At 40.0% G+C, this 27,138-nt stretch overlaps 2 protein-coding genes across 2 annotated transcripts; one reads left to right on the forward strand and one right to left on the reverse strand.

Annotated features, from left to right (window-relative positions):
• The first annotated feature begins 1 nt into the window (after window position 1).
• LOC104449273 (QWRF motif-containing protein 2) lies at window positions 2-6,809 on the forward strand. Its single transcript, XM_010063385.3, has 6 exons — window positions 2-1,810; window positions 3,727-3,846; window positions 4,271-4,387; window positions 4,478-4,567; window positions 5,768-5,875; window positions 6,115-6,809. Exons 1-6 carry the CDS (start codon window positions 275-277, stop codon window positions 6,193-6,195), a joined length of 2,052 nt encoding a protein of 683 aa, XP_010061687.2. The 5' UTR covers window positions 2-274; the 3' UTR covers window positions 6,196-6,809.
• Window positions 6,810-13,040: 6,231 nt separating this feature from the next.
• Window positions 13,041-14,286, reverse strand: LOC104449272 (zinc finger protein ZAT10). The gene is given in 4 exon segments (XM_010063384.2): window positions 13,041-13,428; window positions 13,431-13,713; window positions 13,716-13,869; window positions 13,871-14,286. Coding segments are annotated over 4 exon segments (795 nt in total). The 5' UTR covers window positions 14,125-14,286; the 3' UTR covers window positions 13,041-13,324.
• Between the last annotated feature and the right edge of the window lie 12,852 nt (window positions 14,287-27,138).

A 27,138-nucleotide genomic window follows, 5' to 3' on the forward strand; every position in this document is an offset into this window, starting at 1 on the left:
TGCCCTCGAAATCTCGCCCAAAACAACGCTTAAAACCACTCCACTCTTCCACTCACTCTCTCTCTCTCTCTTCCGGCCAGTCGTAACGGTCATCTCCGATCGCGCTCTCCCTCGATTCTCGCGACGACATCCTCTCTTCCACACCGACGTTCCCGTCGGATTCTGCTGCTCCGGAGTCGGCTCAGCTCCCTCTTGATGGTGGCTTGATTTGCAGGGAGCCGCGGTTCCTCTCCCCGTCGCATGTGATTCCGGGGGCCGGCTTCCACCGCGCGCGATGGTGGCTGCAGTTTCGACGCCGGTGAACCCTAATAAGGCGGCTGCGGCGGCGGCGGCGGCGGCGGCGGCGGCGAGGGCGGCGGGTCGAGGAGGAGCAGGAGGAGGAGGCGGTGCGGGTCGCGCGAGGCCTTCGAGGCCGCCGCTGCTGCCTTCCGAGCCGGACAATGCGCTCGCCCCGCGCCGGCCTAAGGGCCGAGAGGTCACTTCTCGCTACCTGTCCTCCTCCGCTTCTTCTACCACGACGAATACTACTACTACGACTACCACCACGTCTTCTTCCGTTTCGTCCACGTCCTCTTCCGCGTCGTCTTGCTCCTCCTCCAGGAGGTGCGCGTCGCCTCTGGTTTCGAGGACGGCGGGGGCGGCGACGCCGAGCTCCGCGGCGGCTAGGCGGTCCCAGTCGGCGGAGAGGCGACCGGCGACGCCCCGGCCTAACACGGCTGATTCGAGGGGCCGCGGCGGCGGGAAGGGCGGTGAGATGACCGCGGCGCAGAAGTTGCTGTTCACTTCCGCTCGGAGCTTGTCCGTGTCGTTCCAGGGAGAGTCGTACTCGCTTCCGGTCAGCAAAGCGAAGTCTGCGCCGGCTCCGAGCAGCACGAGGAAAGGGACGCCGGAGAGGCGGAAACCTGTGAGCGCAGCGACTCCGCGGAGGGATCATTTCGAGAATTCTAAGCCGGCGGAGAAGCAGAGGTGGCCGGGAAGGTCGAGACAGGAGAATTTCCTGAGCAGGAGTGTGGATTTCGGTGACGATAGAAGGAGGACGGGTGGATCTAGGGGGAATGTAGTGAGGGCATTGCAGACATCAATGATGATCGACGTTAGGGCTTCACTGGATGGACGATTGCGTGACTCTGATTCAAGTGATCATGTGCTGGGAAAAGCTAACGAGGTGAACGGTCAAAGAGATTCAGGTTTGGAAGTATCCAACGGACGCACCGACTGTAGTTCTTCTGATAATGAGAGTGTGTCTTCTGGTAGCACTAAAGGAGGAGTTCAGGAATGTGATGGTGGACAAGAACAGAATGGGCCTAGAGGAGTTGTGGTGCCGGCAAGGTTTTGGCAAGAGACAATTAACAGGGTGCGACGTCAACCGGAGGTCGGCACCCCGTTGTTGACTAGCCCCGTGCTAAAAATGGGCTCCACACCAAAACTTGTCGTGCCTAAGAAGCCTGGTTTCGATAGCCCAGTCTCTTCTCCGAAAGGGCTTATGAGTTGCCGGGGACAGGCATCTCCCATCCGTGGGGCAGTTCGACCAGCATCGCCTAGTAAACTTACTCATTTGGCGGTATCATCCCCTAGAGGACTAAGCCCCTCTTGGGCGAGGAATGCTTTGGCAGGAACTCCTCATGATATTAGTGCGAATAATATACCTTCCATCTTGAGTTTTGCTGCTGAGGCTAGGAGAGGGAAGATTGGGGAGAACCGTATAGTTGAAGCGCACGTTTTGAGATTGCTGCATAACCGTCTTTTGCAATGGCGTTTTGTGAATGCCAGAGCAGATGAAGCACTGACTGTCCAGACATTGGATGCAGAGGTATGACTACTTAAGCCAAATTTTGTCCTAAAAGGGTGAAAATTTTAATCTGGATTGCTACACATTGAGATGCCGTGTTTCATCATCACTAAGTGGTTTTAGTAGGTTCATCAGAAGGGCACAATGTACTTCTGAAAACATTTTGCTTTTGGTTTATGCTGAATTTTGTGTACTGGATTGGTCATTTCAAATTAGTCATTAGCACTGTCGTAAGTGAAATTAATCGATTGTCATGCATCAGTATAGGATCCATAGACATGCATCGAATGGATTTGGGTTGGGCATAATTTTGTTTCTGGAGCTTCATTTTTATTTCATGGAAGCAAATGTGCACAGAGGGCTTGAAAAAAAAAATGAATTGAAGAAAGGGGGGACATGGCATATGATATGCTTGATGATGCAACATGGCTTTTGTATGGATTGCTTTGGCCCCTAGATCGAAGGAAGTGGAAGACAATAGCCAAACCCAAGACCTAAATCTTGGTGAGGCTGGATCTCCACCAAGCCAAACCCGTGTTCTTTTACTTTTGTGCATAATTCTCCACGAAGAAATGCCCATTTTGGCACTCGGATATAGGGTAAACCTATCATGATGGTTGCATTGAACTAGTGAAAATACTAGGCAAACTGTTGCTGGTTAGTATTCAAGCTTGACTGGGTGGTTGGTCCATGAAATTGCTCCATGAATTGAGTGCATGGTGCTTATATAGAAGTTTAAAAAAATGTAATGCTAAATTCTTGCTAAAAGATACAGGGTAATCTCTATATGTTTATATAGGTTAGAAAATATAGGCACACACGTGTAGGCAAATAAGTTGACTACAAATCTTATTTTTCTTCTTAATCTGACTGGTCAGTTAATGAGAGAGTACTGGGTGGTTTTGCAGTGAATTCTCTCTCTTAATTGACAGGAGGGGCAGGTCAAAATGTGCACACAGTATGTTGGAGATTTGTTATTTTGAAGCGAGTCTGTGAAAGTTATTTATATGCTTATAATGAACTTGGTACCACAGAAAAAAATGGGTGTAATTTTGATAAAATTTGGTAGTAATTGAAGTGATGAGCAATAACAAAAAGAATGTCCTAAATGTTACTAAACCTATTTGATCAGAGAATAATACAAGAAGAAACAATTATCTAGATTCTGGAATAGTTAGACAAATCAAGACTTGTGAGGGGAATGAGAAGCCATCCTAAAGGACTCTTGGTAAATTTGTGATATATGGATCCAAAGATGGACACTGGAGCTACAGACTATTGATGTTGGAATTAAAAGCTTAAGTGAAAATGTATTGATCCTTCAGTTATTAATGGAGAAAGAATTGAGTACTGCTGACATTATCATCATGTTACTGGCAGCGGAAAATTATTGCCAGTGGAACTGGAAAACTTGGGGTATTGATGCGAAAAGAAATCCAAAAGCTTCACATGAAGATGCTACTACCTCTCGTAATGTTTAAGGGTGATATGATGAATATCGTCTCATTGATAAAACAGAGGTCTCTATTGAGCATCAGTATTAGGGGCATGGGATTGAATGAGGAATCCATTTGAAGATGTACTTGCTAGACTTTCACTTCACATGGACGCTTAAACTGAGTATGCTTGAGTTAAGCTTTCTTCTGTTATTAATTTATGTAACGGCATGACACTGAGTAGTTTAAAGAAATTCACGTGTTGTGCATCTGTTGGTTCTCCTGAACAGACCCTGGAATAGGGGAGGTATACCATTCTTCCAGCCTCTTGTGTACTTGAGACATGATCTAGTAGCAATGACTGCATCCGTTTAGCCTAACTGTGTAATACCTTGCTTCTATATTCTTAACTTTATTATTAGTGTTAGATCTATCGGGGTTTTCTCAACAGTTTAATGTCTAAAGAAGAACTTATGTCCCTTTCATCCTCTATTTTGCCAGAGAAGCATGTACAGTGCCTGGATGAGCATCTTCAAGCTTCGAGAATCTGTTAAAGCCAAAAGAATCGAGTTACAGTTGCAGAGGCAAATTCTGAAGTTAACCTCTGTTGTCCATGGACAAGTAAGATCTGCTTGTAAAATAACTGTTGTAGTTCAGATGTGGCTACATTAAAACATGCCTTTATTGATCCATTATCAAGCTTGAAAGTGGAGGGACTAGCCCGGAGAAGTTGTATTAGTGCGGAATTTAAAAATATCTCAGGTGAATTGAGTATTGTGAACTTTAGAGTGTGTTTGAATTTGCTTTTGTGTTTAACCATTAGCTCTTACTTGCTTTTAGTGTTTGAGTCCTTTTGGATACTGAATAAATTTTTTAAAAGTAAATGAATACTAGTATGAAATAGTCAAAGCATATTAATTTCCTGTTCCCTCCGTAACTTATGGAATCACTTGTCATATACTTGAGTGGAGAGAAGATCTTTTCACTGTTATTTTCCCCCGTCTCCTATAAGTTTTAATTTGATGTTTACGCTCCTGGCGAACAGATTAGATATTTGGAAGAATGGGCTTCAATGGATCAGGACTACTCAAATTCTTTGTCAGGAGCCAATGAAGCCTTGCGGGCTAGCACTCTTCGCCTTCCTGTCATTGGAGGGGCAAGGGTATGTGCTAAGATTTGTTACTAAACTCCTGACAGAATCATTGCTTTAAATGGGCATCAAGATGGGTTAATGACATTCTTTGATATTCAGGTTGACCTACAGAAAATGAAGAATGCTATTTCTTCGGCAGTTGAGGTAATGCAGACCATGGCGTCCTCCATCTGCTTATTTTCTTCAGAGGTAATCTTTATTTCCTTATGAAAATGAGTTATTTTACTTTCCAATTTGATACATAAGTCTCTGTTTGGTGAAGCTTGTTGTATAAGGGAATCTTGAGGACATGGTACTTAGTGGGTAATGAGGATTTCTTTTGTTCGGGTTTAAGTGCTTCACCTTTCTTAGGGAGAGCGTTCATGTGCTGACGGATCTGTCTTATACATGTTTTTATGTACTCCTATATGAAGTGGCATGATGTGCTTCTCTTTATTTTCTTAGCTAGTTGCTAACTTCTTGTGATAAGAGTTTGTTGCTCTGAATATTTTGACTATTTCATACATGGTCTTGCTAAAGTATACTTTACAGGAAATAATTTGATTTTCCAAGATACTGATTGTGCATAAGGCATTGGAAACTGTAAGTTTCTATAATTGGTTGGTAACAAGTGCCCCTAGGACACTCGTTAACAATCCTTCATGAAATATCAGAATAGAACATAACTACAATCAAGCGGCTTGCAGTAAGTTGACATTTTAGAAATTTATGACTTTGTCATGAGCATGGTTTAACAAAATTGTAGTCTTTTGAGTTGTACTATTTTACTTTGGGTAATGCTCACTCCCCATTTTAGTTGGTGGGATTAGCTCAGTTTTGTATGTAATAGAGTTAGGATTCACCATGAGGGTCTTTTTAGTACCTGAAAAGAAAATCTATTATTCTCTTTGTTCTTTGTGTTCAATACTACAGCATATGGTAGTGCTTCCTCTGACCTAATTTTGCCAAAACTTAAAAACCTCCGTTTATTTATTTGTTGGTTTAAAATGGTCCCTTACTTATGTCACTGTTAGTGCTCAATCAAACTATGGAGTGAGAAGAACCGCTAATATGATAGTTAGGGATGGCTACTCAATTCTATTTTCAACTCCTTAAAAGGACCACGGGCCTCAATTTTCCACACTTTAAAGGAAAACCTCTTATTTTGGTTGCAATGTGGACATCTGCGAGGACCTTCAATGATAAGAACTGCTCCTATGAGTTTTGCTCCGCACACTGTTTTTGGCTGGTTTTCAACTAAAGCTATTTCTGAGACATCTGCATTGGCCTTCGTCTTAGATAAAGTCCATGTGAAACCCACCGTTCAATAACTCATAAAATAACTCTATTTCCCTGTCAATGTTATAATTGACTCCGTGCTCATTTATTTTATTATAAAATTGTAAATAGGTTGGGAATGTTAACGATCTCATAGCTGAACTCGCGAGGGTAACATCACAAGAGCGTGGCATGTTGGATCAATGCAGAGATTTCTTGTCAACGATTGCTGCCATGCAGGTAATGTTATTCAATATCATTTTATTTCCTACATGTGGAATTTGGATTGAAACTGCATTGATGATGATGCTAAACTCGTACCAGTGTTGTGTCACAAGTCCCTGGGGAACTCATAGTAGCAGTAGTAATAATAATTGAGAGAGAGAGAGAGTAACCGTGAGCTAGTCCTATAATTTCCTTGCCCTCTTCCAGATTGAGACTAGCCAGTATATAGACTGATTAATTGAGTTAATTGACAGGTAAATGAAAGTAGCCTGAGAACCCACCTTTTACAAGTACAGTTTGCACCCTCAACCTCAAGCTTTTCAGCGGAAACATGATACTGATACTGTTTGAAGCTAACATCTCACAACAGTACTACGATTTGGCAATTCGGGGGTAAAAAACAGCATGGAACATTCCGTTTTGGCTACTGGAACCAAAGAGCTTAACTTTCGTCTTTTCTTTGGGATGATGATCCATGGGAAGAAGAAGGCATGTGGCGACGGGCATTACGAGTGTGCCAGAGCAAGGGCCGTGGTTTCAACATCTAGTCTAGGTTCTAGGTTCTACACGGATTGTCTATAGGTTACAAGGAAGTGTATATAAGTGATGTTTCCTTTCGTTTTCTAGAGCTGGCCTGGGAACAGAAAAAGAATGGAGAGGAAATACAGACGTGTAGTCGGTTGCTTCTTTTTCTGCTCTCTAGGGTACTTGCCGCATAGATCTTCGGCATGTTTTGTAAAAAGCATATACAGTAGTTCATTGTGAAGTTGCAGTCCTCAGAGATTTTGTGCCTATAGTCTTTGGAGGCAATCTCCATGTGTATTAGCGGCTCTAATCACTTCATAGTTTCGCCTTGACCAAGGCCATAGAATTTCATTTACCTTAATCTTTCTCATTGCCTTTTGAATGTTATAGAATCATCGACATGAATAAGATCTTACATACCACATCTTCCTTGGTCGATAGCCTCAGATGCTGGCTACTGGTTTGGGTCCTTGTTGTGTGAGAGCATTCTCATATATCGACATTTCATCAGATTGACCGTGTTAAGCCGACTAAGGAAAGGTGCTTTCTGGACTGATAATCAAATACACCTCCTGTAAGGCTTAATGGCCTTGGTTTGCAAAGGCCAAAAACAATTCAGTTTGGAATAGGAGAATGCGAATATAAATCTATCTATTAAGTTGTTTCGATCGAGTCTTGATTGGAATTTGTTGTGTCAATCTACAAAGTGATGAGATAATCACCTGATATTCCTGACGTTATTCTCGTCCTACTAATATACAGTGCAGCCGACAAAACATTTTCCTTTTGCTCAATTAATAAAAGTTAATTTACATATAATTTTTCTGCCAAAACTTAAAACATACTATCTAAAGTGAAAACAAAATCGTAAAATAAATTATATATGCCCACATGCATGAACAATTGCCCGTTTTGAAAAGCTTGGAGTCATGAGACGAATAAAATCGAAGCCACCCTAGAAGAGGGTTTGAAATTGCGGGGATGTTTCCATGTTTTTGGCGCGTGCTAAAAAGTTATATTTCCTACAGATTATTATGAAATTATATCGTGGGATGTTGTGTATATTGGGACGTGAAAAACGTGCGTTCAGCCCACCAAACCAGAAGAGGGCATTTTCCGAGCGTGAGTCAGTCTCGACGTCCCGTACGGTCAAGAGGTGCAGAGAACTTGGCCCTTAGCGTAGCGTCGAAGGCATCTCCTTGGCCTTACTAGATTTGGGAGCTGCACCTTCCTACAGTAGAAATGCGGGGTCGTCAAAAGGAGATGAAGGAAAAGTATGCCCCAACTGTCCGTGTGGAAAGAGAAAAAGAGGTGGAAGAAGAAGAAGAAGAAGAAGAAGAAGAAGGAGCTCTGATTACACTCTTTTTTTTTCTTATTCTCTCGTCCTACTTTTCTGAAAATTTGAACTTTCCCCGGATTCTAGAATGTTAGTTTTGATTGCTTTCATGATGACTAAACCGATACCCTTATATTAATGTTACTTCAATAGCACGATGCCAATATAACAGTGATGAAGTTAGGATTTCGAGTGGGTGCCAAGATTTTAACTATGGTGCAGCTAATATTTTTTTTTTAATTAGTTTTTGTTATCAACAGGTATCTCAAAAGAAATCGGCCGACAAATTAGTTAAACTTAAAAAGTCCATTTTCTTAAAAATCTTTTTGTAGTTTTCCCACAATCAATAAACCAACAAGTTCCTTGATTTAGGGGAAAAAAAATCCCTCTAAGATGGCAAATGTATTATGTAAAATCTGTAAAAAAGAAATCACAAATTGCGGAAAATGAGTAAGAATAAGAAACTATCTAGCGTTAATAAGTGTCAAACTTATAATTTTGAAAAAGGAGAAAGAACGCACTAAGCATTCCGTAGTGTGTTGGTGAGGGTTCAAGAACAAAATAGCTAGGAGAAGAAATTCTACGTCAAAAAGTTTATCATTGTTTTGGAAATTATCAAAGGGTTAATATCATGAAAAATCTAAATTGATACATATGTGATAAATTTATTCCAAACTAATTTTTTGACCATCAAGCACCTCAAACTAGCATACCTATAACAAATTTACCCCAAATGACCATAAAAAACCATAAATCAATACATTTATGACTCAAAACTAATTTTTTTTTACTGCTAAAAACCTCAAACTATACATGCGTGACAAATATATCATCAGAATTAGATTAATACCACAAAAATTCACAAAACTAGTCTAATTGTGACAAATGGAGAGCAAAACATCAAACCAATACACTAATCAACTATTTCGTGTCATCCAATTTAGCATTTTGACAGTAATATTTAATGGAAAGTAATAAATGGTAAATTTATTATGAGTGTATGAATTTGAGGTAAATTTATCAAAAATGTAGCAGCTTAGATTTTTATTTTTATTTTTAAATTTTGGGTAAATTTGTCATAAATATATAAATTTATGATTTTTCATAATATTAATCTATTATTAAATTATGGCTCCCTTACACTCTTTTTGACCTTTGTCTCTTTGAGTGTTTGTTTTTGGCGTCGATCTTGTGTACAGTTGGTTAAAGCTTTCAATATATTCTTACATTTACCAAAAAAAAAAAATCTATTATTAAATTATAAGGGTTCCTCTTTTTGAAAGAAGTCTAAATTTGCTTCCAACATGAATTTGATACAAAAGTTCTCTTTTTGGTCTCAAATCTTTTCTTTAAAAGAAGATGAGATCCTTACATCAAACCAAAAAAAATGATATCGGTACAACAAGTTAATAAAAGAAACAAAATAAAAACGATACAGACCGACAGACAGAACACCCCATTTATACAAAAGGTGATTGGACCTTTTGAAATTCGTTCTTTTTCACAAAAAGAGTAATAAGGCTCAAACTCCCAATCCATATTCCCAAAAGGAAAAAAAAAAGACGGAAGTAGTAGCTTTCGATGTAATGAAATGAAGATCAAATTTGTCTATGTCAGTTCGAGGTCAGCAAATCCCACTCTACTCATCTGATACGTAACTTCGAGCGTCCAAAAAGTTCACATGACAGAATCCGCGGCTCTAAAGTTGGGGACACGGAAAGGGGTGTGAGTTATAAGAAGACGAAAGGAATATGGTCACGCGAACATCTCCCCTCTCTCTCCCACTTGCTGCCCCGTGGCCTACCACGGCCAACCCAAGTTGCCGACTTCCTACTAGAAAATGGCCGGTTCTTTTCTCATTTCTCAGCCGACCAGGCGATACAATTAATAATGCAAGTGATGCCGCTGTCGCTGTGGTTTCTTCTGTTGGCCAAATTGCGCCACTGATGAGTGGTTGAATGGCGGCATTTTTGACTTGTTCCAGCAGCCTCTCTTTTGCTCCCCACGCCACTTGGCCGCAGCCTCGGCCATTGAAAAAATGGGGTCGCTTTGTTTACTTGAGCTGGATAAGGGGAACCTGATTAGAAAAAAAAAAGGGGTATTGAACTTTCAGTGATTAGGTATTCATTAAGGCACTTTTCTGGTGTGTCATTTTTACGGTCAAGAATCAAAGTCGGTACGTGGATGGGCGACCAGCAAAAGGTTGCGCAAGTGAGGAATTTCGCTTGGTCATCCCCATGTGTAATGTGCACAGATGGGGAGCCCCACCTAAATCATGCATTGCTCATGGCTCTCGCCATCTTCTCTTGTGCCTGATTAGACCACTTTCTGTTTTGGTCTAGGAGCATCGTTCGTGTAGATGAAATGCTAAAAGGACGGCGAGATAAGTTCCGATGCAACAATATGATTTTCTAATTATGATTTTTGTACAAAATATAATTCCCCCTCTCGTGAGTAGACTAAAAATAATGGGAAATGTGCCTTACCAAGCTTAGGTATGCACTCGAGTTGAATCGAGCTCAAATAACCAAGCTTGACTCGGCTTGCGTGCTCAACACTCGAAACTTGATTGGAACTAGATCGAAGATTAAAATTTATGCTCAGGTTTGTCACAATTGGAATCAATCGTGATGGAATTTGAGCTTCTTGGTATTTTCAACTTTAAAATATAACTGCATTATTTGCACTTGGGTAAGATTGAGGTCAAGCTCTCATTCTTTCTTGGAAAAGTACTCAATCAAAGCGAGTACGTGGGCGGTTGAAAAGAGTTTCCAACGAGAGTTTTTTCTCTCCACAAGTTTCTCAAAGCCGAATGCGATTTAAAACTTCTTGATCCTTTGTATCTTCTAATTATCTCCTCATTATAAGAAAGATCTTAATATTTTCTCCACAATAATAGCCGCCCCCTAGACATCACCTCCGCAAAAACATTGATTATTTGCATAATTTTAAATCGAATGTCAGCATTAATTTTCTTTCTACTATTAAATTCAAAATCTAAATGGTCAATCACAAATTTAATAGGCATTAAAATCATTTCTTTGCCTTTTATGTGGTGATAATTCCCTATTTTATATCCATAAATACTCCATATATTAAGACAACTATATAAATTTTCAATAGTTTCCTTTCTTAGTTTGATTTAATTTTTCAGAATGTTAAAAATATTCACTTCGATTGCTACTTTTCTTTCTGTCTGTCTTTTGTCTAATTTCTTTCATATTGTTTAAATGTTCGTTTTCAACTTTTTTCGACCATCTTCAAGGTCCAATATGGCCGTCGGTAAGGAAAGTTATTATTGACACATGCATTTTATCTCTATATATAAATTTTTAAATATAAAGTTCCATATATCATGCAAAACTATAGTTTGTTTAAGAGAATAAAGAATAGAGATCGCTGACGTTTTTATACTATAATATGATTCGTCATAAATTTTCTCCAACGATGATTATGATTATTTATCAAGTGTACTAACTAGACGGTCAAATCCATTCTGGTTCATGAAAATTTGAGAACATAAGGAAGTACTTACCCCATTTTCCATTACAATGAAAAAAGATTTGAGATTCCGTAGATCTATACCTATTTTATAGTAGAGCTAAAAATTTTAAGATTCCATTTGTTGGATCAATAACGTTCAAACACACTATTTTCTCACGGAAGAATACACGCATCGATTCCATTAGGTTGAATCTCTCACCGTTAAAAAAAAAAAAAAAAAAAAAGAGCTTATTTTTAATTTAATTTAAATAAAATTTGTACTAAAATTCAGATATATACCAAAATGACGTCGTTTAACCTTATATTTCATATTTTAATCAGGTTATTGCTACACATGATAGAGAAAATATTTTTATAAAAAAAACTACATTAGCATTTACCGCTAGCTAATTTGAACAGAGTTGACTAAAAGATTCGATTGTACCAATTTGACAATTTTAGGATTTAATTACATTTTTTTATAAACCTTAGAATTCAATTGTACTTTCGTAACAAGTTTTAGTATTTTCAATACACTTATCCAAAAAAAAAAATTAGAAATTAGAAAAGAGAAGAAAAGAACAAAAAAGTTACAATTTTATTTTAAAAATTATACACGTTAAGACCTCGCACATAAGATAGGATGATCGGCGTCAACGTAAATAATTTTCAATCAAAATTTGCTAGATGGACTATAACAAATCGTCCAAAAAGTTTAGGACCCATTGCTATAATTAAAAAATTTATCATCTAATTGACTCGGCAAGAGTAATAAATTTAGGATTTCTTTGCTAATTTTCCTCCAAAATTTACCAAGTTCATATCCTCTACCCCCGATGTGTCATGATCTGAGCAAGTAAAATAAAGCCTACGCGTGCTTTAAGTCGAGTGGATCCAAGCTCGCAAAAACCCCATCTTTCTTCCATGACCCAAATCACAAGCTCGATAACGTGTGCGATCAAATTTTTCGATGGGAAATCACTAATCCCCCATTATGTGACAAAACGGGGGGAAAACCCATGTTCGCTTTCGTGAGCATGACCGACCCAAAACCAGATGCTTCGAACGCGACCCTCTTTCTGGGGTCCTCATCATATGGCCCGGCCGTCGCCATCGTCGTCGTCGTCGTCGTCGTCGCCACGAGCCGTGTCTCTCGCATTGCCCCATGCGCGTCCGGGGACGACCGGGTCCGCCATTCACACGGGCTTCCCGCGGTTTCGCTTCCACCGTTAAAAAAGGCAAACGACTTCGTCCAGAGCCGATCGCTCAACCGATCGCTAACCGGACTCGACCCACCTTTTGCACCCGCGTCACTGAATTGTATAATCAAATATTCTAATCCCCGCAGAAATTAAAAAAAAAAAAAAAAAAAAAAAAGGCCCATCTGAAACGTGGAAGCAAGTTGGGGGCGAATATTGAAATCGAAATGAAACAGAAATTCCTCCAATCGATCGATGGAAATCGCCGCCATAACCGACCGAAAAGGCAAGATACCGATTGATCCGGGGCTGCTTTCGATCGATGGAAATCGCCGCTATAACCGACCGAAAAGGCAAGATACCGATTGATCCGGGGCTGCTTTCGACGGGTCAACGCCGCCGCCGGACACCGGGGACCTCGTGCGGCTTCCGGGAACGTCCAGATTCGCACGCTTCGTATCGCTTGAACCGGTGGAGAAGCGACTGGACCAGCCGCGGGCTGACCGACCGATTCTTCTCGCCCGGGCGCAACCCCACTCGGGAAGTTTCGTGCTTTCTTCGGCTTTTGGCAGCGAATTTGAACGACGGTATTGTAATATGCAAAGATGGAAAACGTGGGAAGCGAAGCGGGGCGAAGTAAATGGAAATCGAAATGAATTGAATTTCAACCAATCAATGAATCAAACTGGCTTCGAAGTTCAAACGAACTAAGCAAAGCTAACTACCCACGGTTGAAGCTGTATGTACACCTCCTTCCCCCCGAGAAGAACTCCAGCATCACCCAGCAAAACAAGAAGAGAAAGAACAAAAAACCAAATCGTTTCTAGTATATTTCTATTCCTATCTGAAACTCGATCGAATTCCCGTTTCCAAGTCGCCGAGTTTTGGTTTGGCTTCTGTGCGTTTTCGATCCGACCCAGTTCAGGCCGCTTCCGTCTTCACCGCCGGCGCCAGGAACCGGGGCTTCTTGGAGGGGTGCGGGCTCTCCACCTCGTCGTCGACCCCGCCGGAGACGACGAACCTGGGGAGAACTCCGGGAGCGCCGGGATGTTCAGATCGAACTCGCGGTGCCCCTGGCTCTGCGTGTGCGTGGACCCCACGCCCTCCGACACGCTCACCCCGCTGGCGGCCGGGGCGGCGGCGGCGGAGGGGGCGGAGAAGGAGGCGGGGATGGGGGCGGGGGCCTCGTAGTGGCACCGCTTGTGCCCGCCGAGCGCCTGGCCGGTGGGGAAGCTCTTGTGGCAGATCGAGCACTCGTGGACCTTCCCGGAGACGCCGGAGGAGGTCGTCGCCGCGGAGGTGCTCGAGGTGGTCGGCTGGTCGTCACCCCGGCGGCGGCCGCGGCGGAGGAGGCGTGCTTGCGGTGGCTGGCCTTGTGGCCGCCCAGGGCCTGGTAGGAGGGGAAGCCCTTGTCGCAGACGGGGCACCTGTAGGCCACCTTGGCCGCCTCGGAAGAGACCGCGGGGGGAGGCGGCGGGGGGAGGGTCCGGCCGGCGCCGCCGGGCGAGCATGATGAGGCAGAGGGCGAGGTACTCGTCCTCGGAGGGCGGGTTGTGGGGGCGCTTGGAGCGCTTGCGCTTGGCCCAGGGCTCGGCGAGGGGGAGGTCGTAGGCGGAGGAGGAGGAGGAGGCGGCGGCGGCGGCGGCGGCGGGGGAGGAGTCCTTCATGAATTGGAACGGGGCGGAGGGAGCGGTGGGGGAGCTGAGGGCCTCCAAAGCCATGGCAGACACTGAAGAAGAGAGAGAGAGAGAGAGAGAGATTGAGGGTGGCGGTTGGGTGTGGGATCTTAGAGAGAGAAATTGGGGAGCGGTGTTGATTCTGAGGTGTTCTTCTTCGATGGAAGTGAATGAGTGAAGTGAGGTCTTGAGGCTTTATATATACAAAAGGCGATGAGAGAGAAAGAGAGAGAGACAGAGGAAGTTGCGTGACAAGTGGAGGGAAGGAGAGGGGAGGGGGAGAGAGTGAAGTGGGGAAAGCTGTGTGTGCGTGTGTTTTGCGTTCACATTATTCCGTTTTCATTAGCGAGTGGGTTTACATGTGGCCCTCCCTTTTAGTCCTATTTTGCTTGGGCCAACCAAAAAAAAAAGAAGAGAAATTACATCAAGAAAATAAAATGAAATTGAGAGATGGGTGTTTTTGGGGTTGGTGAAATTTAGGCGGTGAGGGTTCTCGAGTTTGGTGGACCGCCAGCAATTTTGCTGAAAGTCTTTATCTATGGAGAGCTTCTTTCTTCTCTTTCGGCCCTAAAACGTGTACCTTGAATAACCTACCCGCACCAAATCTCTCCTCCCCGTCTCTCCAGATCCACCACGTGCACTCATGCTTATCTTCGACACCGCTGTTTGGAAAATCGGTCCATCGATTCACATGTAACAAGAAAAATTAGAGCATACACCGCCAGTGAAAAGAAATATTCACTTTTGCAGCCTTGTCACGGTGAACTATACTGACCGTGAAAATTTTCTTTCTATATCATCAACGTATGTCGTAATTGGTCGTATAACAAATGGGTTTCGGATGCGTATTCGGATAAGAAAGACGTGTCCAATTATGGTCTCTACAAAAATCCACGATGACAGCATTAGGCAAAATTTGATGAACGAGCATCAATTTCGTATCCTTGTTATGTGATTGCGAGGGTTATCATAGTTAATTGAGATCCACTTAGGGGGGGAGTACCTGCCTTATGTCTTCTGTATTTTAAAGAGTGAGTGGGTCAAACTCCAAAGAGAGAGAGAGACGGGGTCCAAGTCAAAAAGGGCATACCAAGTCTCTCAACCGCCCCAACCCCACGCGGTTCGGAAGATTCCTCACCAGCTGCCGCCGGCGACGGCAGCCACCTCCCCCCCAAATCGGCAAGTTCAGAGCAGCAGAGCTTCGAGAGAGTGGGAAAAGGGGGGCGAATGAATGCGGTCCGCGGCGACGGTCGAAAGTCAAAAGTCAAGCAGTTGACTGAGCTCAGAGGGGGCCGGTGTGCGTAACAAGAAGCAAAGTGGACCGGTTCTCTCTTCCATACCGTATGAGGTGGCAAAATTTGACGTCATATATACCTTGATTCGAGAATTCACTTCATTTTAAGATTAATATCGGGAAAAACCTTAAACTGATATACATTTACGACAAATTTATTATCAATTAATTTTTATTTTTATTTATTTATTTTTTTTTTTTTGTGATCCAGAGAACCCTGCATGGCCTAATCGGAGGAGAAACCACTGGGCGACGCGTGCTAGCCCACCACACACATACCACCGGGTAAGTCGCAAGAGACTCAAAGCTAGCCTTCCCGCAACTTGCGTTACAGGAGCTTCGATGGAAGTCTAGTGCCTACGAGCCGAGCCATCGTGGCGGGTGGTATTAATTTTCATTAAATTATAATAATCTCACAAAAAATCAAGAATTGTGACATCGAGTCAACCGCCGTGTGTTTTCTATCTCAAGTAATTTGACGGTAAAATTTAACGGAAATTAATAGAGAATAATAAACTTGTCGAAAATGTACCGATTTTGGGTTTTTGATAGTTAAAAAATAATTTAAAATAAATTATACTAATTTGAGATTTTTTTATTATATTAATCATTCATTTTATTTTATTCTATTACATTCTATTTTGAGTAGGGTTTCACTGAATTTTAGTATTCCTTGGAGAGGAAGTACGGGTGCGTCGAGGAGGTTCGCGACAAAAGAAGAAGAGGTGCGTGCGCGGAACTTTCTCGTCTCCATCGAGAAAAGTTGCGTTTTGGTTTCGCCACTCCCGGCGTGGAGGAGTCGTAGCAGTTCAGTTCCAACTTCCGCTGAAATTTCACCCCCACTATCTCTCTCTCTCTAGAAGATTATCCCCGCTTCACCACGGCACAGATTCCCTGTTGTAATCTGGAAAAAAAAAAGGGTAATTTACACGTGCAATTTCAACCCAGCAAGGAACAAAAACGCTGTCGCCGTCCTCGCTTGTTGGTCTGTCTTTTGAAGGGTAAGTGAATATTATCCATATAGTATAGATAAAGGAAAGGAATTATCGAAAACCCTAAACTGATTATATTTTTGTTATTTTAGTCCTAAACCTTTTAATTGTGCCGATTGAATCATAAATATTTTCACATTTTGTTAATTGAATTTATTAAGTCAATTTTGGATGGAAATTACTAACCGAACATTGTTCATCTTATGTGGTACAATAAGCTCTAGCGCAAATAATTCCAAATAATATTTTAATACTTTTTAATTAATTTATTTATTTTCTTCCATTTCCTTCTTTTCTTTTTTTATTTCATTGTGACTGACAAGGGTCACCAGACCCTCGCTAGGGCAATGAAGACCTTGCCAACCACTGTAAAATTAATAATAAATTGATAAAAAGTAAAAATTATGAACGTTGGTTGTATAACGTAAACTAACCAACATTCATGTTAGCGATTGTCTGATCACAAATGGTCAAATTGACTTAATTGATACAAGTAAAAATGTTTAAGATTCAATTGACATAATCAAAATGTTTGGTATTAAATTGACAACAATATAATAGGTTTAAGACTTTTTTGATAGTTTTTTTTTCTTCATATATATGTGTCCAATACACCTATCTAAATTAAAATAATGCATGATTAATTTTGAGTGGAAAACACGCTACCCTAGCCGCAACAAAAGAGCAAAATTTTCGTTCAATCCAATTTGAAAGGACTTCCCCCACCCACCATATTGATTAATGGTTGGTGGTTCATATATTAGGGACATCACCCACATGGAAAATTCACTAATCATAAATGTGGATGATATCGATGCTCGTATCATATCATTCGAAAAGGTGATTAGAGAAAATCATGACTAGTCATATAAACATGCGATTCAATGGATCCTTTCATACGTGTGAAGGCCAAAACAAAAGCAAAAATGCATAAGTTTGCACTTATGGGGATAAAGATATCTCCACTTTTCAGATGGTCCCGAAAACGTATCCAAACCTTTGCTCCATTCACATTCTTACACGCTTAATGTAATGTTTAACGAGACTAACGACAATTGCATGTGCAAAAAACACGCTGGCAAGGGGACATGACATTGACATCCTTTCTGGCAAACACAGCTCAATGTTGCTTTTGAGTTTTCAGTAAGATGCATTTGTACCGACAAAAGAAAGAAAAAAAAAATGAACAGCCCCCAAATTAAAAGAGTTTACATTCTTGGATCCTTCGTTTCTTTTGCCCTAAATTGGAGATTATGTTTCACAATCGATAATTCAAGTGAATTCATCACCTTACATGGACATAAAAATCAACGGCATTGGCCCATTTCCATGCAGAACTTTTCGTGCATCATTTTAAATAATTGAAAATTGGGAGTATTTTAATCTTGCGGGTATAAGTTGATAGCATTTTTTTTCGTCGTGGGTGTTACTGATCACATTGTAACGTGCGTACTAATTAAAAAAATAAAAGCGCACTATAAATTCATACTTTACATAGGCCAGTCTCTACCGAGCTAGGCGAGTTGTACCGTCACACCATCTATCTACCTTTCATACTTATCTGATGCACAAAAAATGCTACTTCTTCAATCTAGGGCAGCATACCATCTGTCAGCGTCCACGTGGACCAGTGAGAGTTGAGGGTTTGACTGTTCGAAAATCCAGATTAATAAAAAAAAAAAAATGGCGAGACAGGCGTGGATAATTGGGAAGTGCTGACGCAGGACCGGTGCAGCCGCCGGTTTGGTCAGACTCGGATGACCGCGGGGAAGATCATCTAACAAATCGATTTATATTATAAAAAAAAATTGACTCTTAGGTAAAAGGAAAAATAAATAAATCTAATTCATGAAACTTGGATAGTTGACTTTTTCAAAGACCTCGCAAAGGAAAGAGTACCCTTACGCTATCCCAAACCGAAGTTAACAAAGTGGGTATGTCGTGAAAATCGTGTCGGTTGTCTTGACGAAGTATGCGATGATGAATCGTGTTGGTTGGCTCAATAAAATATTCGATGATCAATGTAATTGTGTCATTAGAATTGATTTATTTAGGATGCGTTTATTTCGTAAAAAAAAATATTTTTTGGCATCTAGTACACTTAGTTAATGAGTCAATGTAAAATTATTTCGTAATCAACAAAAAGTGTTTTCATACTAAAACTTAAATTTAGGAAAATGAATTTCCCTTTGAAAAAACCGAAAAACATTTTCCCAAATATTTTCCTAGTTTTTGTGTCCTTAGTTAACAAAAATTTTATTCTTATTCCTTGCTTCTCCTTTCTCCTTCTTCCTCTAATAGTTGTGGGCCTTGGCAATGGCCAGCAGCCCAGCGATTGGCCATGATGCGGGACGGCAAGCTTAAGGCTCAGTCGATCCAGACAAGCCTAAGCCGGGTACCTTATAAATCCGAAATTGAATTTAACAAGGTGGGTACGTCTTGAAAATCGTGCTAGCTATCTTGATGAACAATTAGACAAGGGAAAGGTTAAAAAAAAAAAAATCTAAATTATTATATTAGTATTAATTCAGTATTAAACATTTTAGTTATGCTAATTTAGTTTTAAATATTTTCATATTTGTATCAATTTAGGTCATTCTATTAATTTAATTTGGAAATTACTAACGGGAACGTCGATCATTCTATGTGGGATGATTGATGTTGATGAACATTTTTAATAATAATTTAATAAAATTTGAACTTTTTAATTTTTTTTTCTTTTCTTTTTTCCTCATTATTTTCTTTTTTCCTCCTTTATGTTGGCCAAGAATCCTTGCCAACCCTCACCTAGGGCCTTTGCGCCCTTGCACACGGTCGATGAGGCTACAATGGCCTCAATCGGGGCCATTGTGACCTCACCTTCTCTAAGCAAGGTGGCCTTGGCCCAAGGCCAAATCCAATGAGGGTTTGTTGGCCCTTGCTAGTTGGTGAAGGAAAAAAAGAAAAGAAAAAGAAAAGAACAAAAAAATTATTTAAAAAAACACCCGTGTCAATGTTGGTCATGCCACGTAAGGTAGTCAATGTCTATTAGCGATTTTCGACCTAAATCAGTCAAATGGACTCAATTGGTACTAATGTGAATATGTTTATGATTAAATTTGTGCAATTAAAAATTTTTATAATTGAATTAGTACTTAATGCAATAGATTTAGGATTTCTTTTTATATTATTTGATGACCAATTCATAGTCAAGTTTAATCATGTAGTTGGGGATTGAGCGATTTAACTTGAGTAACCAAGGACGGTATAAGGTATTCATTCACATACACGTTACATATACATGAACTGCACATTGGTATCATACTCATTGTATGCCAATATGGGTTTTTTAAAAACTGTTTACATGCTCGATGCCTCTAAGAGGCATTGACCTTATTGTAAGAAAAAAGGTTGATTATTACATCTAATATATGTCAATAATCACTGGTTGCATAGCATATTTTCTTATGTGAATGGCGTAATAGGTGTCAAGAAGTATTTTTTCACGATCAACAAAAAAGGGAAAATAAAACAAATAGTTAAAAGTGTATATCCGCTCAAATAAAAATGTGATTCTTCATGAATTGCTCTTAGTAGAAAGTTTATGGACAACAAGGATCAATTTTGCATTCTCAATTATATATTCCCTTTTGGGTTCTTGCTAAAGTATCATTTCAATGAAAGTAGTTTTTAAGCGAAGAAAAATTAACTGGAATTATTACATATACTTATTTCACATTGTGCCCAAGGAACGGGTAATTTACAAGTACAAATGACAACTGAAGGCAAATCCTGTTACCTCCGATTTGACCTCTCACTTCAAAAAAGTGAGTGTAAATGCAAAAGTTATGTTCTCGCAGCATTTACCATGCAATGCAATAGTGATAATACCATACGCAGCGCAATCAATCCTTAGCGGGAGTCGGATATAATCCACTTATTATAACATTAATAACTTTCACGTCATTTTGCATTTTAAGTTCAATGTTAGCTAGCATCGCTCTTGTCAACTGTGGCAACTCTCTATTTACTCGTCCAGGTGATTGAAAAAAAGATCATCGAATAAAACAAAAACCAATTTAGGCAATTTAATTATACCGAACATCGCCCTTGTTTGACTAATCTTGCTGTTCGTCAGTCGAAGGCATCGAAATAGTAGCCATCTCCATTGGCAGGATCGACGGCATGCCGATTGCCAAATCAGCAAGCATGATTTAGCACCGCGAATTCGTCCCATCAGATCGCGGGCGGCCTGAGTCATCCGTCCATGTACGAGTAGAGGTAAAAACGGGAAGTGTTCATCAACGTGGGCACGGAGTTGGGATCGACGATGATAGCCTGCATTTCGCAAGAGGATTAGCTCGTAGTAGTGTGGTGAAGTCATCATTCGCACGATCCGCCTCCTTTTATATCAAAGCCAATAATTGATTGGCACATGCTCTTAATAAATTGGTATCGGAACTAATGATTGATTGGTGCTTTACCCTTAATCTGTTTCAATATTTGGTGAATATTTTATGAATAAATCTAATGACTAATATGATTTATTGGTAGGTGGGCATTATGTTATACCAACATGATTCCGGTAGCAACCTTCGCGGTTCAATTTGGAGAAAGGGAACATGAATGAATGTGAGCATTGGAGATTCAAATTGAGAAAAAAGGGAATATGATGGAAAGATTATTAGGATGTATGTATGAGTTATGTTAGAAATTCATATGTTTGAAAATTTGTGTGGTGTAAAGTAATTAATATTATTCTAATCGGTGTATAACTTACTGATTTAAATTTTTGGGAAAAAGTGAGTCCCTTAAAATATATTAATGAGTTCAGACTTGAGCTTCTTTTTGGTGATTCCGAGGAGGATATTAAATTTCTATTGGGTGGTCTAAATAGTGTGATCATCCACGATTTGTTTGTTGGTGCATTGGGGCTTCCGTGAGATACAAGTACAACAGGTAAGGTTGGTACCAGCTAACTCCACGTGTAATATTTAAATGTGCAAAATGAAGGGTCATTTTATGACAGATGAATACCGTTCATGTGTCCCAACAAGTTGTCAGGATTTGGGTTCCGTGCGATATTAAAATTATGATATTATATTAAGCCGTGTTATCTCGGAGCTTTTCATTAAAGTTTATCTTGAGTGCGTGTCAATTAGGGTTGTTTCGGGTTTTTCAAGTTCTGCTTCCATAGTGGTGTCCAATCGCGAAAATTTGTTTTGAAAACGAAACTTTTTGATAGAAGGCGTCGCTGTAAAATCCTGCATTAAAATGCTTCCAATCTGATGTTGGACTTTTGACAACAAAGGGCAGCTCAGTCAACCCCTCAACAACTGGGGCAAACACTAAATTTCACGAAATATTTGGGGCTAAATCCCGAGAACTCCACAAATTTTCACTTGAGAGAAAGAAATACCCTAATCCAAAAGGTTCGCCAATTTTTAAATGAGACAAACATATTTCCACCTTTAAGCTTTCAATGTGAAAATCATGCAAAAAAGATCATAAATTTATTGTATTTGTGTTCAAACAATTTTAAACATTTTAGTTGTGACAATTTAATTTTAAACCTTTTGATAATTTGTTAATATAATCCATTTGACAAATTTTGGTCTGAGATCATCTAACAAAAAATTATCATTGACAGAGAAAGAAAGCCACTAAAGAATTCGATAAACGTCGATTTTCGACAGATGTAAGAGGTGCGTATGACAACGTTTCTATTTCGGGAAACTATTTCTTTTCAGAAATAGCTTTTTCTATTTCTACTCTAGGAACAATTTCTGAGTAAAATAAGGTGTTTCCTAATTATACAAATTTCTATTATTGGAGTAGAAAAATAATATAATTACGTTTGGTAAAAATTTATAAATTTTTGTATTTATTTATTTTTCTTTTTACTCACGGACCGCCAACCGCCGCACGACAGCTTTGCATGATCGCCGCACGATAAAAAAAAAAAGAATTATTTCTAGAAATTGTTCTTAAGAACAAGAAGCTATTTTTTTTTTCTTGTTTTTGTTCTAAATCTATTCCCCAGCAACTTTTCTATTCCGAGAAATAGAATAATAAATTGATGTTATCAAACAGATTTCTGTTTTTTTTTTTTTTCCGGGGAACAAACAATATATATTTATTTGTTTGTTGTTATCTTTAGTCTTCAGAAACGCGAAGAATATCGCGTAGCTCGAGATCTAACACTGTTGGAACTTAACGAGATTTTGGAAGTCGTTGAGATTGAAGATGTAATCGAGCTGAGTTTGATTAGCCACGCAACAATGCTAATTGAAATGTTGCCGGAGTTCTTCATCAACCGAGGAAATCTTGACCAGATAAGGATTGCCGGTCACATTGGCTTGAGAATGAGGATGAGGATAACATCGCACCTTTGATGGGCTGGATTTGTTATCCGTGAGGGAAGCGAGGTGATCATCCGGTTTCCCGGATGATTAGCCCCGGTCTCTCAGTCTGTCACGTTGATCATTCTTTGTCCCGGTTCGTCAGTCTGTCTATCTGTGTTTCTTTCTCTCTCTGCCCCTCTCGCCCTATGTGATCTTTTAGTCAATAATACAGAATGATCTTTCACTTTTGCTCATTTAGTCCATTTCCCATAATAATAATCCAAAAAGTAAAAAATAAAAATGAATTATCCTTTCCTCATTGAAGAAATCTTAGAGAGCAATTTCATTACCTGTAAAGCAAATTGTTTTAGTCGACCGTACTTCACAAATTGTCTCATAGTGTCCATCTCTCTCTCTCCACGTCTTCTCCCCATCTTCTGCACAGTTTTCTTCTTCGCCATGGATAATGTTGCCGTTCTTCACCCGAAGTGGGATACATACAAGAAAGCCCCTAAAGAATTCGACAAAAGTCGATTTTCGACAGATCTAAGAAGTGCGCATGGCAACGTTTCTATTCCAGGGAACTATTTCATTTTAGAAATAGTATTTTCCTATCTCTACTCCGAGAACAATTTCTGAGTAAAATAAGGTGTTATTTTTATTATTGGAATAGAAAAAAAAATAGAAATGCGTATGGTAAAAATTTATAAGTTTTTGTATTTATTTGTTTTTTCTTTTTACTCACGGACCGCCGACCATCGTTCGCTACCGCACGACAGTTGCATGGAAGTCGCACGACCGCCGCACGATTGCCAGCACGACGGAAAAAAAAAACTATTTTTAGAAATTGTTCTCGGGAACAAGAAGCTATTTTTTTTTGTTCCAAATCTATTCCTTAGCCACTTTTTTTATTCCGGGGAATTGAAAAATAAATTGGCGTTATCAAACAGATTTTTTTTTTCCGAGAAACAAACAATATAAATTTATTTGTTTGTTGTTTATCTTCAATCTTCAGAAACGCGAAGAATATCGTGCAGCCCAAGACCTAACACTGTTGGAGCTTAACGAGTTTCTGGAAGTTGTAAAGATTGAAGATGTAATTGAGCTGAGTTTGATTAGCCACGCAACAATGCTAATTGAAATGCTGCCAGAGTTCTTTGTCGACCAAGGAAATCTTGACCAGATAAGGATTACCGGTCACAATGGGTCGAGAACGAGGATAACATCGCGCCTTTGACAGGCTGGATTTGTTGTCCTTGAGGGAAGCGAGGTGATCATCCACTTTCCCGGATGATGAGGCCGGTCTCTCTGTCTGTCACGATGATCATCCTCTGTCCCGGTCAGTCGGTTCGTCTGTCTGTGTTTCTTTCTCTCTCAACCCCTCTCGCCCTATGTGATCTTTTAGTCAATAATGCAGAATGATCTTTCACTTTTGCTCTTTTAGTCCATTTCCCATAATAATAATCCAAAAAGTAAAAAATAAAAATGAATTATCCTTTCCTCCTTGAAGAAATCTTACAGAGCAATTTCGTTACCTATAAAGCAAATTGTTTTAGTCGACCGTACTTCACAAATTGTCTCATAGTGTCCATCTCTCTCTCCACATCTTCTCCCCATCTTCTACATAGTTTTCTTCTTCGCCATGGATAATGTTGCTGTTCTTCACCCGAAGTGGGACGCATACAAGAAAGCCCCTAAAGAATTCGACAAAAGTCGATTTTCGGCAGATCTAAGAAGTGCGCATGGCAACGTTTTTATTCCGGGGAACTATTTCTTTTTAGAAATAGTTTTTTTTTCTATCTCTACTCTGAGAACAATTTCTGAGTAAAATAAGGTGTTATTTCTATTCTTGGTATAGAAAAAAAAAAAATAGAAATGCCTATGATAAAAATTTATAAGTTTTTGTATTTATTTATTTTTCTTTTTACTCACAGACCACCGACCGCCGTTTGCTGCCGCACGACAGTTGCACGGACGTCGCATGATCACTGCACAATTGCCGGCACGACCGAAAAAAAATTATTTCTAGAAATTGTTCTCGGCAACAAGAAGCTATTTTTTTTTGTTTTTTTGTTTTTGTTCCAAATCTATTCCCCAGTCACTTTTCTATTATGGGGAATAGAAAAATAAATTGACGTTATCAAACAGATTTCTGTTCCTTTTTTTTTTTTTCCCGAGAAACAAACAATATAAATTTATCTGTTTGTTGTTTATCTTTAGTCTTCATAAACGCGAATAATATCGCGTAGCCCGAGACCTAACACTATTGGAGCTTAACGAGATTCTGGAAGTCCTCAAGTTTGAAGATGTAATCGAGCTGAGTTTGATTAGCCACGCAACAATGCTAATTGAAATGCTACCGAGTTCTTTGTCAACCGTGGAAATCTTGACCAGATAAGGATTTCCGGTCACAATGAGCCGAGAACGAGGACGAGGAAAACATCATGCCTTCGACGGGCTAGATTTGTTGTCCTTGAGGGAAGCGAGGTGATCATCCGCTTTCCCGAATGATGAGCCCCGGTCTCTCTGTTTGTCACATTGATCATCCTCTGTCTCGGTCAGTCAGTCTGTCTGTCTGTGTTTCTTTCTCTCTCTGCCCCTCTCGCCCTATGTGATCTTTTAGTCAATAATGCATAATGATCTTTCACTTTTGCTCTTTTAGTCCATTTCCCATAATAATAATCCAAAAAGTAAAAAATAAAAATGAATTATCCTTTCCTCCTTGAAGAAATCTTATAGAGCAATTTCATTACCTGTAAAGCAAATTGTTTTAGTCGACCGTACTTCACAAATTGTCTCATAGTGTACATCTCTCTCTCCACGTCTTCTCCCCATCTTCTGCACAATCTCTTCTGCACAGTTTTTCTTCTCCGCCATGGATAATGTTGCCATTCTTCATCCAAAGTGGGACACAATGAAGAAAGCCACTAAAGAATTCGACAAACGTAAATTTTCGGCAAATGTAAGGGGTGCGAATGGCAACGTTTCTATTCCGGGGAACTATTTCTTTTTAGAAATAGTTTTTCTCTATTTTTACTCCGGGAGCAATTTCTGAGTAAAATAAGGTGTTATTTCTATTCTTGGAATAGAAAAAGAATAGAAATGCGTTTGATAAAAATTTATAATTTTTTTTATTTATTTGTTTTTTATTCTTACTCACGGACGGCCGACCGCCGCACGATAGCTACATGGACGTCGCACGACCGGAAAAAAAAATTATTTATAGAAATTGTTCTCGGAACAAGAAGTTATTATTATTATTTTTTGTTTATTGTTTTTGTTCCAAATCTATTCCCCAGCCACTTTTCTATTCTAGAAAATATAAAAATAAATTGGCGTTATCAAACAGATTTCTGTTCTTTTTTTGTTCCGGGGAACAAACAATATATATTTATTTGTTTGTTGTTATCTTCAGTCTTCAGAAATGCGAAGAATATTGCGCAAGCTGAGACCTAACACTGTTGGAGCTTAATGAGATTCTGGAAGTCGTCAAGATTGAAGATGTAATCGAGCTGAGTTTGATTAACCAAGCAACAATGCTAGTTGAAATGTTATCGGAATTCTTCGTCAACCGAGGAAATCTTGACCGAATAAGGATTGCCGGTCACATTGGGCCAAGAATGAGGACGAGGATAACATCATGCCTTCGACGGGCTGGATTTGTTGTCCGGGAAGCGAGGTGATCATACGCTTTCTCGGATGATGAGCCCCGGTCTCTCTATCTGTCACGTTGATCATCCTCTGTCTCGGTCCGTCCATCCGTCCGTTCGTGTTTCTTTCTCTCTCTACCCCTCTTGCCCTACGTGATCTTTTAGTCAATAATGCAGAATGATCTTTCACTTTTGCTCTTTTAGTCAATTTCCCATAATAATAATCCAAAAAGTAAAAAATAAAAATGAATTATCATTTCCTCCTTGAAGAAATCTTCTAGTCTTATGTCATTGGCCGATCGATCTAGCGTTCCCTTGCCCGTTCTAGCGTTCCCTTGCCCATGCGGCCGTCCTTAGGAATTTCTCCCAAGTCAGCCTTACTCACACTCACTCACAAGATCGTAGAGAGAGAAACTCTTTAGAGAGAGAAGCTCTGATTGTATTCACTTGTGAAAATGAGATGATACAAATGAGGGGGAGGAGACCCCTATTTATACAAATATAAGGCACACCGTATCCGTAGATCTCTCCTCGATCTTGGATCTCCCAAACTACCAATTACCCACTTTTATTACATACGAATACAATTACCGTATCGCCCGCCTCTAAGAGTATTCTAGAAGACTCGAGAAAACCCTAAGTGTCGGGGACACAAGCCAAGGATTGTTGGGTCCATAAGCGTGTCACGGGCAGCCCATGGGAACTTCTTGGACATGCTTTCTTTTGGGTCGTGACACTTACATGGAACGATAGCACTAGCATAAATAATTTCTGAATTAAAAAAAAATTGGAGTTTTTTC

Source organism: Eucalyptus grandis, chromosome 6 (assembly GCF_016545825.1).
Source record: "Eucalyptus grandis isolate ANBG69807.140 chromosome 6, ASM1654582v1, whole genome shotgun sequence".
NCBI classification, from domain to species: Eukaryota; Viridiplantae; Streptophyta; class Magnoliopsida; order Myrtales; family Myrtaceae; genus Eucalyptus; species Eucalyptus grandis.

Coding starts and splice junctions, on each gene's coding strand:
- LOC104449273 (XM_010063385.3), top strand. CDS start 275: ATGGTGGCTGCAGTTTCGACGCCGGTGAACCCTAATAAGGCGGCTGCG. Junction 4,388..4,477: donor CTGTCATTGGAGGGGCAAGG/GTATGTGCTAAG, acceptor TTTGATATTCAG/GTTGACCTACAGAAAATGAA. Junction 5,876..6,114: donor CAACGATTGCTGCCATGCAG/GTAATGTTATTC, acceptor GTTAATTGACAG/GTAAATGAAAGTAGCCTGAG.